Source organism: Rhinolophus hipposideros, assembly GCF_964194185.1.
Source record: "Rhinolophus hipposideros genome assembly, chromosome: 18".
In the NCBI taxonomy this organism is placed as follows: domain Eukaryota; kingdom Metazoa; phylum Chordata; class Mammalia; order Chiroptera; family Rhinolophidae; genus Rhinolophus; species Rhinolophus hipposideros.
In genome coordinates, this window is record NC_138064.1 from 22126931 (window position 1) to 22141925 (window position 14995).

Consider the following 14995-nt stretch of genomic DNA (forward strand, 5'->3'; position numbering starts at 1 on the left):
TTGAGTTGGGTGCATTTTTAAAATATTTTTAAAATAAAATGCGAATGACATTCCAGGAGGTTAGACTGTGTCAACTCACACAAGCAGAGCCATCTGTCAGCATAGCTTTTGTCTGACTTGTAACAAATGTCTTAACGACAGCTTGAAGTAACCTGCTAGATTCTGAAAATTATTTTCTGTCGTCTACCTTCTCCAGAGGGGTTCTCAAGGACACACAATGTTACACTCAGCTTCAGCCCTCTGCCTCTTGCTGGTCGCAGTTTCTTCTAACCTTTCCATTACAATCAAAAAAGAGAAGAGGCCTCCTCAGACACTCGCAAGAGGTACTGGAATCTCATTTTGTTTCCTAAACTCAGTCATTTGGATTATTTTAAAATTCCTCATCTCTTACCCATAATCTCCTTATAAAGCAAACTCAATTAACTGGAATATTTTGTTGTTTACCACTTTAAAATAGGCAAAACAAACCAAAACATGAGGGTAAGGAGAGTGGGGGGAGGGAGATGAGGGTAAAGGGGATCAAATATATGGTGATGGAAGGAGAACTGACTCTGGGTGGTGAACACACAATGGGATTTATAGATGACGTAATACAGAATTGTACACCTGAAATCTATGTAACTTTACTAACAATTGTCACCCCAAGAAACTTTAAAAAACAAAACAAAAAAACAGCAACTACAAAAGCAGAATCAGTTGATTTTAAAACGTGAACCAAACCAAGTGTAAAACAATAACAATTTGCTATATCTTTTACAGAAATAGAGGAAAATTGGTTTGCTAGCCTACAGCTTTAATAACCAGAGATCTGGAAAACAATATTGATTGGTATGTCATAACAATGTCCTAAAGGCAATGACTATCCCTCAAAATCTGCTCCAATTCCCCGTTCTCTATTCAGACAAAAAAATAACAAGGATCCCAGAAAATTATACTTTACCCCTCCCTCTGAGAGTTTTGGTTAACCAAGTGTTTGCTATATTGGCTCCCCAAACAGCTGCAGTGGTTTTAGACACGATGATCTAGTTCTATCATTAGCTACGTGTTTAGAAAACATTTCTGTACTTACTGTTTTCCTTGGGCCTAAGAAACAAATATATCTTCATCTGCAAGGAATCGTTTTATAAAGAAAATCCTTAAATTTATTTCCTGCATTTCCAGGTAATCAACATGGGAACAACATCACTTGTCTCCAGATAGCTAATTTAAAATTAGTAGTACAAACTGCAAAACATGTAACACTACTTGAAACAGTGATGTGAATGGAGCAAACAAATGGAGACCAATTACAGCATCATTTCACATTTTAAAATATTGACTTTTTTTCCAAGTTCGTTCATTCCTTAACAGGTAGATTGAGTGCCAGCCAATTATCCATCCAAGTCCCGCCCAGTTACTTAATTCTTCTTCAGTTTAAAATCACAGAAACTATAAACAAAAATGACCAGTAAGTTTTTGCAAAGCAAATAAAATGAAAGAAGGAAATATTTTCCTAAGTATAATTTATCATGTTCTGTCTTTATATAAACACTATAGTTATAAAACAATGAGCTCTGTAGCCTGAAAGTGCCAGACTAAACTAGTCATTGTCCTAAAGACGCTCCAGGAAAGAGTTAAAATGCATGCTACAACTGGGCCATAAGGCCCAAACATTTTCTGCATTCATTTTCAAGTATCTATTAAACTTTTTGGTGAACTTTTTGGTCAATATGCATAGTAAATTTTAAAGAAATTGATGAGTCCAGTTATTTAGAAACTATTTTAATAAGGAAAATGACATCAGCTGGAACTCCATTATTAAGAATTGGTTTACATTTGGTTAAGCCTTTTACCATCTATTAGCAGGTAGGAAACATCTGAGAGAAGGAAGCTCCGAATGAATGAGGATTAAAGACAGAGGGAAGAGGGAGGAGTTTGGGTACAGCATATACAGTAGCACATGGAGCCCCTTAAAGCAGGAGCCAGCAGCAAACAAGTAAAGAGCATTAAGAAGAGGGAAGCTTACTTGGAAAAGGTAATAAAAACTTTAAGAAAAAGAAAAAAAACAGTGACACTCCACCCAAATTATTTCGATCCTTTTGAATCAAAAGAACTACCTGATACCCAGCACCCAGCCTAGTGACTAGCTATGGTAGGTTCTCAATAAATACGTATTGGATGAATAAATAAAATCTCAGAAGACAAGCAAGCATAGCTGGAAATAGAATTGTGCTAATGAACAGAGACTCTGAAGAGAGTTTAAACTGTATCACTTTTGGCCTATTGTAATTATGACATTAAAATATATACACAAAATTGTAATACAATGTGGCTCCCCTACAAGGCTATGAATGGTTTGAGAGCAGGGATGATATTGTTTTACCTCTGTACACCCAGTGCTAAGTGGAGAAAGGCATACTGCAGATGTTCCTTTAATGTTTGTGGGACTAAGCTGAACAGGAGCAGAAACTAGCAATTATTCCCGTTGCTGGAGTTCCAGCATTGAATGATACTTGGAACAGAATCAAAATATTAAGTAGGAGCCCAGTCTCAGTGGCTGTTCTCAAAATAACTCTTATTTAATAAAAATTGTGATATGAAGTTAACACACGTTCAAGCACAGTTGTAAAGAAAATCAGGATTATTATAGTTAGGTAAGGTATTAAACTAACGTAACGTGTCTTCCAATGTTAAGATACTAAAATCAGGCAAAAACAAACCAACAACACTGCTGGTAAAAGTGTAACATAGTGCAACCACTTTGAAAACAGTCTGGTAGTTCTTTAAATTATTAAATGTAGAGCTACCACATGACCCAGCAATTCAGATCCTCAAGAGAAATTAAAACATGTCCACACAAAAGCTTGTACACTAATATTCACAGCAGCATCATTCGTAAAAGCCAGAAAGTAAAAACAACCCAAATATCCATCAACTGACAAATGAATAGTGAGGTCTGACAATTAAGTTCACGAACTTGTTACAAAGATGTTGCTAACCTTTTATGATATCAGAGGGATTATTCATTATGAATGTGTACCAACGGGACAAACAGTTAACCAATTTACTATTTGGAAGTGCTGAAAAGGCTGCAGGAAAAAATTAGACAAAAATGACCTGAACTTTTCGCCAGCAATTCATGGCTATTGTATCACGACAATGCGCCAGCTCACACGGCACTGTCTGTGAGGGAGTTTTTAGCCAGTAAACAAATAACTGTATTGGAACACCCTCCCTACTCACCTGATCTGGCCCCAATGACTTCTTTCTTTACCTAAAGATAAAGGAAATATTGAAGGGAAGATATTTTGATGACATTCAGGACATCAAGGGTAATACGATGAGAGTTCTGATGGCCATTCCAGAAAAAGAGTTCCAAAACTGCTTTGAAGGGTGGACTAGGCACTGGCATCGGTGCATAGCTTCCCAAGGGGAGTACTTCGAAGGTGAACATAGTGATATTGAGTAATGAGGCAGGTAGCACTTTTTCTAGGATGAGTTCGTGAACTTAATTGTCCTACCTCATAAATAAAATGTGGTCTATCCATACAATGGAATAATATTTGGCCATATAAAGGAATGAAGTATTAATGTGTGCCACAACATGGATGAACCTTGAACACATTATATTAAGTAAAAGCATACAGTTACAAAAGACCACAAATTGTATGATTCCATTTATGTGAAATATTCAAAATAAGAAATCTATAGAGACAGAAAGTACAGTAGGTGTTTCATAGGGATGGGGGAGATGGAGGAATGAAGGGATGATAGCTGAAGAGTACAGGGCTTCTTTCCGAAATGATGAAAAAATTCTAAAATTGATTATGATGAGGCCTGTACAACTCTGCGAATATGCAGAAGTGTACACTGTGACTGCACAAATTGTATTTGTATGTGAATTATACTGTAATATAGCTATTCCCAAAAAGCAAACAAAACAAAAACAAACCAACAAGCAAAAATCATGGAACTGTGTTTACCTTGCTTATAATTCTGCTTCATAACTCCTGGCAACCTTTTAGCCATGATATCAGAACCAAATACTGCAGTCTGACATTTGAAACATATAAGAAAATCTGGGTCCAAAATAGCCTGCAAATATTTCTGTTTTCACACTAATTTGATCTTTCTCATCTGTAGACCAAGACATTTCCTAAAAACACTCTGCAATATTTCTGGACTTTTTTTTTTTGGTTCATTCTTCTGCTCAATGATCTTATTCTTTAATCTTTAATACACATTCCCAACTACCCATATCACTTTTTAAAAAGTTACCGGGTTCTCTCTCTACTCATTATATTGTTTCCCTCTCCTTCACTCTTCTGGATGCTTCCAGAACACCTGTGTTTCTCAACCATAAAATTCCCACACCAGAATTTTCTCCTTGTCAAAATTCAAAGTTCAACTTGGAATTCCTTTTATTCATGATATATACTTACTTAAAAGGGGTCAAGCCTCACCAGGCACTCAAGATAGGAGGGCACTGTGTGGTACACTCCAAAGTATTCCCGATAGCCTTAAAAAGTATGCAAAGATTAATTGCATGGTGCAGAGATGTCTTTTCAATCATCACTAATTATAATAGTGCTTATTGAGCACTTGCTGGGTTCAAGGCCATTGGCCTTAAGGTTGGAAACACTGACAAAAACCTCAGTACTATAATCTGAAAGGACACCACCTCTTCATCTCTAGTTATACTCACGTATCATATGTCAGATAAGTGCTTGGTAGCTTAGTTAAACATCTGTCGACAGACAGCTTCTTGTCACATGTCCATTTCAGAGGTCTGCTGTGGTCCTGAGTTAATGCACTGATTTCTCTCTCTTCTGTTTTAGGATGGGGAGATGATATCACTTGGGTACAGACTTATGAAGAAGGTCTCTTTCATATTCAAAAAAGGTAAAACACCTCTCAGTTAATTTTGACAGATCATATAGATACCTCCTTAAAGAAGAGCCCAAAAGTAGCATGTTAGCTTTTGAAAGAATACCCATGTATTTGCTCTGCTACTCTATGCTGTTTACACTAAGAATTGCCATTAGAATGGTTTTGTTTTTTTATACACAAGAGATTTAAATGCCTTTGTATTGATTTCTTAATTACTCAATCAAGCTTTCGAATATAAGTTGTATAAAAACAGTACCAATCATTAGGCATCATACAAACTGAAACAGAAAACTGATGTACAATAGCAGTTCTCAAGTCTGATCATTGGAGTTTTCATTGGAATCCATATTCATGATCAATCAATCAGTCAAGTACTTACTGAGTAGCCACCGCTCTGTGCCACATACTGTTCTACACTCAATGACCAAGAGTCATACAACTTTTATCCTTACAGACATACTAAATCTTTGGGGATAGAGAAAAGAAAGTTGTATTTTCTCAAAGCTCCCAAAGAATTTATGTAATGTCTGAAGAACATTCCATTATAATACTCTTTTTAAGAAGGAAAGATTCCAAATGAGAATTGAATAAAACACTGTCTCAACACTGGACAAATATTTCCAAAGAAAAAGTCTACAGAATAATCATTTCCAAATAAGAGGGTAATAAACAATATATTATCAAGGAGAAGCCAGCAGAACATTTAAAGAATACACCCCAATTAAGTGAGATTTAGTCTGGGAATGCCAGGAAGATTCAAGATTAAGATATCAATTGATTCAAATAACTTAATATTTATAAGGAGACAAATCATAGTATATTCTATCTTCAGAAATGCTGAAAGACATTTAATAGAATGCAAAACCCATGTTTGATTTAAAAAAAAAAAAACTTTTATTTAACAATACTCATTTATTTTCATTCATCCTAACAAAAAATACCCATCCTAGCAAAAAAGCCAACATCATCCTTAGTGGGAAAACAAATAAAAATATCCCATTAAAGTCTGGATAAGATGAGGATGTCTACAATCACCACAACTAGCCCTTAATCAATATGAAACATTTGACAAAGCTATACTAAAACAATATGTTACTAGTAAATGAATCAAATGAATCAAATAGAAATAAAACTGGACACTACAGAAATTTTTTACAAAACACAGTGGTATTTTTAGGTCAGGGGTGAGGGAGATAGAATATGTAAAATAATTATTCGTAGTGTTAGAGAGAAACTGGTAGCCATCTGGGAAAAAATAAATCAATTTGTATCTATGCCTCAGATTTTATCACAATAAATTACAAAGATTTAATTATAAAAATGAGGCCATTAAGGTACTAGAAGATACTATTGCAAAATTTTATTTCTTTAAATTCTTGGAGTAGGGAAGGGCTGATACTCGTGGGAGGCAAAAGAGGTGCCTGCGATGCAAAATGAAAGCACTTAGCTTTTGTATCCTAGATGCTCTTCTGGCCCCGCCCTACTCCTTCCATGGAAAGCATATGTATCGCCGAATAGTATTCCATTGTGTATATATACCACAACTTCTTTATCCATTCATCTATCGAAGGACATTTTGGTTGTTTCCATGTCTTGGCCACTGTAAACAAAGCTGCAATGAACATTGGAGCACACGTGTCTTTATGTATAAATGATTTCAAATTCTTTGGGTAGATACCCAGGAGAGGGATTACTGGGTCATATGGTAATTTTTTGAGGAACCTCCACACTGCCTTCCATAGCGGCTGCACCAGTCTGCATATATACACAATGGAATACTATTCGGAGTTAAGGAAAGATGATATAGGAACATTTGTGACAACATGGATGGATCTTGAGAGTATAATGCTAAGCGAAATAAGTCAGATAGAAAAAGCAGAGAACCCTATGATTTCACTGATATGTGGTATATAAACCAAAAACAAGACAAACAAATGAGAAACAAAAACTCATAGACACAGACAATAGTTTAGTGGTTACCAGAGGGTAAGGGGGGTGGGGGGAGGGAGATGAGGGTAAGGGGGATCAAATATATGGTGATGGAAGGAGAACTGACTCTGGGTGGTGAACACACAATGGGATTTATAGATGGTGTAATACAGAATTGTACACCTGAAATTATATAATTTCATTAACAATTGTCACCCCAATAAATAAATTTGAAAAAAAATAAATAAAAATAAAGAAAGCATATGTATCAAAATTATAAATGCATATACTCCTTGACCCAGAAATTTGACTTTTGGAAATTTTTTTACAAATATACAACCCATATGGAAAATCATATATAAATAAAATCACCAAAGCAGTGTTTGTGTTTGGAAATGACCAAAACACAGAAATTTGGAAACAATTTAAATATCTATCTTCAGCAGACTAATTAAATACATTGAAGAATTTCCATGTAATGGAATATTATATAGAAGCATAAGGGAATGATATCTAAGATGTTACATCATGCTAAAAATGCAAAATGCAAATACATGTGCATAGTGCAGTAGTATTTGTAGTCTTAAAAAAGAAATATATACATACATATGCACATGGACATACATGTGGACATATAAAATACATTTATATATTCATATACATAAGCATATGCATTTTCATAAATGTATGCATATACGTGTAGATATTCATGTGCTTATTCATATATATAAACATATATATGTTACATATTATATATGATATATATATTTTATACATATACACATGTATATATTTATATATATATACACATGTACATATTTGGGAATATGACCTGAAAACTTCTGGAAGGAAACATAAGAAATGGTAACACTGCTTACTTTTCGGAGGCAGTAGTGGGAGGAAAAAATTTTAACTTTTAGATTTTAAACCATTTGAATTTGTAACCTATTTTAAAAGGAAAAAATGTAGAATTTTAAAAGATGTGTTTTACCAAATAATGCTGAAGTACAGCTACCACAAATTTTTACTTTCTCTCAACTCTCAACTCTCAACTCAACTCAAGTTTCTCATGATCTGGTGGGCTAGTTCATGAGATTTTACAGGGGCCACCTGTTTTTATTTGGTCTGTAACCTAAGGATGATTTTTAGATTAATTTTTTTTAATTCAAAAGATAAACAGTATTTTGGACATGTGAAAGTTATGTGAAATTCTAATTTCAGTATCCATAAATTAACTTTTACTGTAACACAGCCACACTCATTTTGTTACATATTGTCCATGGCTGTTTTGCAATAATGGCTGAGTTGCATAGTTGTGAATGAGACCACATAGCTTGCAAAACCTCAAATATTTACTATGTATTTACCTCTTTGCTGAAAAAGTTTTGAGCCCTTGTTTAGGCTGTCCCTACTTCACTGTCTAAAAAATTAGGAATGATATTTCACTCATTGGATTTTTCGACTGCTTTTTCACCAATGAGTTGGAAGTTGTTGGCAAATGCTATCTTTACCTCTATGTCATAAATCCTAAAAGGTGAGTTGTAGGATTTATTCTTACCTAAAATTTACTTATATTTCAAGTATGAGGATTAAATAAAATTAATAATAATTCCAAGTTTGTTATTTAATACTTTTGAGACCGAAGTAAAAAAAAAATAGGGTTATAGTATTTCATATGATTACCTCTGTTGATTTTAAAAGATTTATGCTTAATACATATACATTGGAGTCTATCTCTTTTTGTACAGAGCATCTTCTCAAAATTAAACATTAAAAAGAAAACACATCCTGTATACCCAAATCATAACTCCTTTATCCTTCACTATAGTTAATACACTAATTTTTTTCTCTTATCCTAATGAGCAGGGAAGTCAATTAGTCACCATGAAAGCTTTTTTCAGAGTGTAAAAATCAAAGTGAAACTGAAAAATGTACAGAGAAGGAACTCTCACTGAGACTGTCTGTTGTGAGTTGTTACAAGAATGAAAGGATGTGAAAACAGTCAACTATTAATAGCCTTTTGGTGAAAACTAAAAAGAAAAAAACAACCCTGACATCTTATACCAGATGTTCGCTGGAAATTAATGCCTTGTTCATAATATTGTTTCATCTCTGGAGACAGCATAGACTTTTATTTTTCTCACTGTATTATAGTGTACATAGGAATGACCTGGTGAGCGTGTTAAGCTACAGATTCCTGGACTCCACCCCTAGAGATTCTGATTGGGTAGGCCTGGGATGGAGGCTGAGAATTCTAATTCTAATATGCTACCTGGTGATGCGCCAAGTTCTCCGATCATATTTTCAGTAACACTACTACGACTACATTGCTATGATTTGTCAGTCAGATTTGCACTTTAAGTCTCACTGAAAATACAAAAAGTTTAAATCTAATTTCACTGTACATTTTGACTCAGACTTAATCACTTGACTTAATTCCACACTCTCTCTGTTTAGTAACAAGCCATTGATGGTCATTCATCACTTGGAGGACTGTCAATATTGCCAAGGTAATTTTAGCTCCTGAGATCTTATTGTATTTCCAGTATGTACTAGAAAAAGTGACCTGGTAAGAATAGATAAGGCAGCATTCAGAAAATCTCATTCGAGAAAAAAAAAGACAACCATACTACCATTTCACTAAGGTGCTTAAAGATTACAATGATTGTTAGCAATATATTGAATATACTTATATTACATGTCCTTTAGAATTACTTTTCCCTCTTCCTCCCATCAAGAAAAAAAAAGAGGGGGGGGGGAAACTTGCTGAAAGAAGATGTTGTTATAACCAATGAGTCAATGAGTTACATGAAATTAACTGGTGGCTCCATTAATGTGATTATCCCCCCAATGTTTTTATGGACAGACTCTGACATTCACTGTTTCCCAATGAGAGACAAAGTTGACAATGGGCCAATGAAGTATTTACATGCCAGTTATAGATGCAAATAAATACTAGCTTTATTTTGCTATGTTCTATTGAAGGTGTCTTTATCCTCAAAACTGACTGGTGTTCATTATGTTTTCCCCCACAGCACTAAAAAAAGTGTTTGCCCAAAATAAAGAAATACAAGAAATGGCTCAGAATAATTTCATCATGCTGAATCTCATGGTATATGACCTCTACAGTGTTTTCTTAATATCACAATTCAATGGAAAATTTGAATCCCCTTTTTTTTCTATTTTTAATACAAAAAGAGCTATAAAGTGTTGGTGGATATAGAATATTATATAGAATTATAAAAGGCCAAAATATGTAATTTACTGTAAACTTCATTCATATAAATTATTTTCAAAATCAACTGTCAAAAACAATCCAATCCAATAACATTTAATTTTTTTCTTCTCCTGCTAGCATGAGACCACAGATAAAAATTTATCACCTGATGGACTATATGTGCCTAGAATCATGTTTGTGGGTATGTGTGTTATCTCATTATATTCAGATTTACAAAATCACAAATATTCTTGCATTCATTTATTTTTAAATGCTAGTTTAAGTACTATTTTTTAAAAAGGGAAGACATTGCTAACCCAGTCAATAACAGCTCTTGCTAGTTCTACAACCAAAATTCACTATATCTATTACATGTAAATTTTAAATATTTTTTTTAACTAACTGATGTTATTAAATCAATATCTCAATGTAATTTCAATACAGTCCCCCAAACTATATTGACAGAGAGCTATGACACACTAAAATGAGAATTCAAGTTAACTCATCACGAACTAACATGTATAAAAACTGATTTTGCTTATAAATTTGCTTCACATTTGTTTTAGAGTAAGAGGCAAGAATGATTTTAAGAACATTTTAAGTAATATATTAGAAACTTATTTTTTCTTGGCAGATCCTTCTTTAACAGTCAGAGCTGATATAACTGGAAGATATTCTAATAGATTATATACATATGAACCTCAGGATTTACCAATATGTAAGTATTCAGAAATTATCTTGAACAGTGGTACTAGCTGACATTTGACTGTTAGAGGGGTCAGTCCTTCTACCAGGGGTCAAATCCCCACCAATGATGGTATCCACAAATCAGACTCACTGGGGGTGGGGGTGGTGGTGGTGGTGGTAGTGTTTAAAATGCAAACCCTTAGCTCCCACCAAAATCAGAATTTCCGGGGCATCTCGGAATCTGTTTTTTAAAGGGATGTCCAACCATTCTTATGATCTCTAAATTTGGAAACCACCAAAAAAAATAGGGTATACACTAAAATTAAACAAACCTTAAGAGAGTCAATCCATTCTATGTGTATAAAGATCACATGTGATTTCCTCAAAGTGATAATAATTAAGTATTTTTCTCTCCCTTTCATAAGCAAGGAGATACAGTCTGACTTGGGGTTTTAATTTTTACAGCACTCACTATCAACTATATTTAATAACTATTCATTTCAGATCCAGTGGTACAAATACAAAATGGTCAGTTAAAAAAATAGAACCTCCCTGAAAGTCTCTCTGATAAAATTGTTTACCAAAAAGAAAGTTGATTCACCAGCTCTGAATGCTCTAATCCCTAAATTTGCATGTACACCTTAATGTTGTAGATAAATTCCCATGTTTTCACAGCTATTAAGTGGGCCGATTTTAGATTCAGGGATTAAAAGATTATAATATTTGATACTTTCATTTACTAACAGACTAATGTCTATTTACTTTTATTTCAGTGATAGAAAACATGAAGAAAGCATTAAAACTTATTCAATCCGAGTTATAAGGAATTATCTCAAAGAGGTCAAATGTCATGAAGACGAACTTCTGGTTAACAGACTCATGCTAAATGTGCAAGTACACATGATTCTGTAACATTACCATTTAGATTTTTAATGTGTTTGCAACATTCTTATGAAGGTAAAATGATATTTCAATAAATGTCAGAACCTGAGCATGACAGTGTAGTGATTTGATTGCTCCCTGCATCCACAGCAAAGAAAGCTTGTCATGATTGCAGAGTTAGGGTGAAGACAGGAGGACCTAAATAAGAGGTGTCTACACTGGTTGTCCCTATTTCCTCACCTCTCATTCACTTCACCAGGTAATCCAATCTTAATTCTGCCCCCTCCACTGTATTGAACCCAGTGGTATAGATCATAAATGATGTGCACGTTGCCAAAGCAAACGGATATATCTCTATCCACTTAACTTTCAGCAGCATATACGTAAGTCAGAGTTAACCATTTGCTGCTTTTCTTACTTCAAAGACATTTAAAAACTAATTACCATAAAGTAAAAGTATATCTTAAAATTTTAACTACACATGAAAATTTAATATTTAATTATTGGGTGACTATTTAATACTTTGAATAATACTTTGAAAACTGTCTCCAATTAACACGCAGGAGAGAATTATAGCCATTCTGAAATTATCAAACATCCAACCACCAATTCAATTCTTTACAGGAACTTCTGGAGAATCAGTACCATGTCTTCTATTGCTTTAAATACCACAAAATTTCCTAACTTTTTAATGGAAAAATAAATCCTATAATCACTAGGGAGTAATTCTCAGAAGGGAGAGAATGTTTCAGTTGGGCAGAAATTGTCCTAACCCACAGGATTTGATTGCATTTAAAATTTTTAAATTATTTTAAGATACAAACATACACTTTAATTTGAGATAGATATACAATGTGTATGTGATAAATATTTAATTAATTCCCATGTTTTCTAAGCCAGAAAAAGGAAACTTTTTTCCAGGTTTTATTTGATCACTATTCTGTTGTTTTTAAGCAGACTTAGTAATTAATCTATTTGGATGCAAGTAGGTTACATGACCATTACCTAACTAGATATCAGTACCAGACATCCAGGCATCACATTTGCAAAAGAATGTTAAATATCCTATATTTAATTTTTTAAATTTGAAATCAAAGTCTGAGGGTTGATATTTTTAATGAATGCTAAGACTTCAAAGTGCACTGGCATTCTCTGATTCAGTAATTTATAGTATGAAAACTAAAGTAACATAGCTGATTCCATTGTTGCATAAGCAGTAAGAGACAGAAAATGTCAGTGGTCATTTGCAGTGAACTAAGAAGATATCAGTTGACAACTTAGTTACTGTTTTAAGAACTAATAAGTAAAATAACATATTCACTATTTTTCTTCAATTAGTGTAAAAATGTTAGTAAATGATAAATTACTCTGTTACAAAAATATACATGCCTTTGTACTTCAATATACATATAATAATGATATTCTATTACAATTTAATTCTGTATATAATTATACATCTACTAATATTTAATATACATATATTATACATACAATTATTTGATAATAAGTTATATTAGTCAGTGTAGCCTTGTAACCAATTTAATTCCCCTTTCTATCCTACTTTAACAATTAAACTCTATATCCTAATAGATATTTCTAATTTCTTCACTTTACAAAATTAGTGGTTTAGATTTGATCACTTCTAAGTTTACCCCAGCCTTGAAATGTAAAACTACACTTAGAATACATACATACATATATATATATATATATATATATATATATATATATATATATATATATATACATATATACTTTATTTCCATTACTTTCAGCCTTGTAGCCTCCAAAATAATTATTCATTCCTTCTCTCACATCCACTGTTAAGAATTAAGTTACTAACATCAAGTACCTACACAATTCTGTGTGTAGGGATTTTTATAGAGGAGCATTCAGAGCTCTTATTTGCATTTTAAAGAGATAATATTATAGTTTAAAAAGTTATACGATAAAAAGAGATTAGAATAGAGTTGTCAGTAAAGATATGGGTTAAATTTAAATTAGAGATAACTTTTTTTGTTTAGTCTAAGTATATTCTATAAGTATGCAATATTTGGGATATACTTATAGTAAAAATGGATTCATTGTTTAATGTGAATGAAAATTTACATTTAACTGAGTGACCTGTACTTTTTGATGATAATGGCACCCTAATTTAGAATTGCAGTACTTATATGCTCCTCTTTCTCCTCCTCCTCTTTCCCCTTATATTTTTGCCTCAAACAACTTTTCTTTCATATTTCAAATCCAGCTTCAATTTCTGAGTTTAAAAAAAAACTCAGTTATTTTATAGCATTTAATCTTTCCCAATTATCCCAACATTTAATTTCTACTCTTTGCCAGACACTGTGTTTGGTATTGTTGACCAAAAGATGAACTAGATAAAAACAAAGCAATTTTTGTTCCCCTGCAGAGTTCCTAGTCTACCGGTAAGATCTGTAATGGATGGGAAGTAATTCCTTATTAAATAGTGTAATAGGATGATGTGGGAGCAGCGGAAAGATCATCCAAATGCCTAGTAGGGCTGTCAGGCTTCACACAAATGTAGCACCTGTGAATCTTGAATGATACAAGAATGTATTCCACCATGTGGAAATCAACGTGATGAAATTGAGAATAAGGCATACTGCGGGGGCTAAAGAAATGAACGTTCATTGGTCTGACTCTAAAATACAGAAGTATGCAGGGCTTTTTCTTGGTAGAAATTTTAGGTTAGGTTTATAAGATACTGTGCCAAGCTCCGACAAACTTACCTTAACATACTGATTTCACACTATCAAGTTTTATAGAACTTTGCTTGAGAGTTTACAGTAGTACTCCTTAAAACACACTGAACTTGAAATGATGCATAATACACAATCTCTGTATTCATAAACATTGTTAGTGAGTAAAGAAAAATAAGCTTTTTTTTCTGTTTTTTTTAAATTGTTTCTTATGCAATGTCTATCTTTTTACGCTAAATGGAAAGATCTTGAAAGCAAAGTCAGTCTCTCTCTCTCTCTCTCTCTTTCTCTCTCTCTCTCTCTCTCTCTCTCTCAAAACAAACTGAATATTTAGCAAGCATCTGCAATAGGATTCTATTAAATGCATAATCCCTCTGGTGTTTTCAGTGATTAAGTTTATGAATACCAGTTTATAAACCTCTTTTCCATGAGATGAAACAAATCCACTGGCCACCAGCTTTGTCATCATGCAACTGTTTTGGGGTTTTTGTGTGTGTGTGTGTGTGTGTGTGTTTTGCTGAGGATTGATTACTGCAAATTGTGGAAGTATATTATAATTATTTCCAGGATAGGATGCTATTGCAATTTGAATTGTATCCCCCCTTCCAAATTCATAGGTTGAAGTCCTAAACTCATAATACCTCAGAATATGACCTAATTTGGAAATTGTCGTTGAAGATATAACTTA

At 33.4% G+C, this 14995-nt stretch overlaps 1 protein-coding gene across 1 annotated transcript; it reads left to right on the forward strand.

The window, feature by feature from the left end:
• Nucleotides 1–217: 217 nt before the first annotated feature.
• Nucleotides 218–10774, forward strand: AGR3 (anterior gradient 3, protein disulphide isomerase family member; the record flags this gene model as incomplete). The annotated part of the gene is made up of 6 exons (XM_081079704.1): nucleotides 218–323; nucleotides 4818–4881; nucleotides 9256–9308; nucleotides 9834–9910; nucleotides 10154–10217; nucleotides 10650–10774. 6 exons carry the CDS (start codon nucleotides 218–220, stop codon nucleotides 10772–10774), a joined length of 489 nt encoding a protein of 162 aa, XP_080935830.1.
• Nucleotides 10775–14995: the final 4221 nt, after the last annotated feature.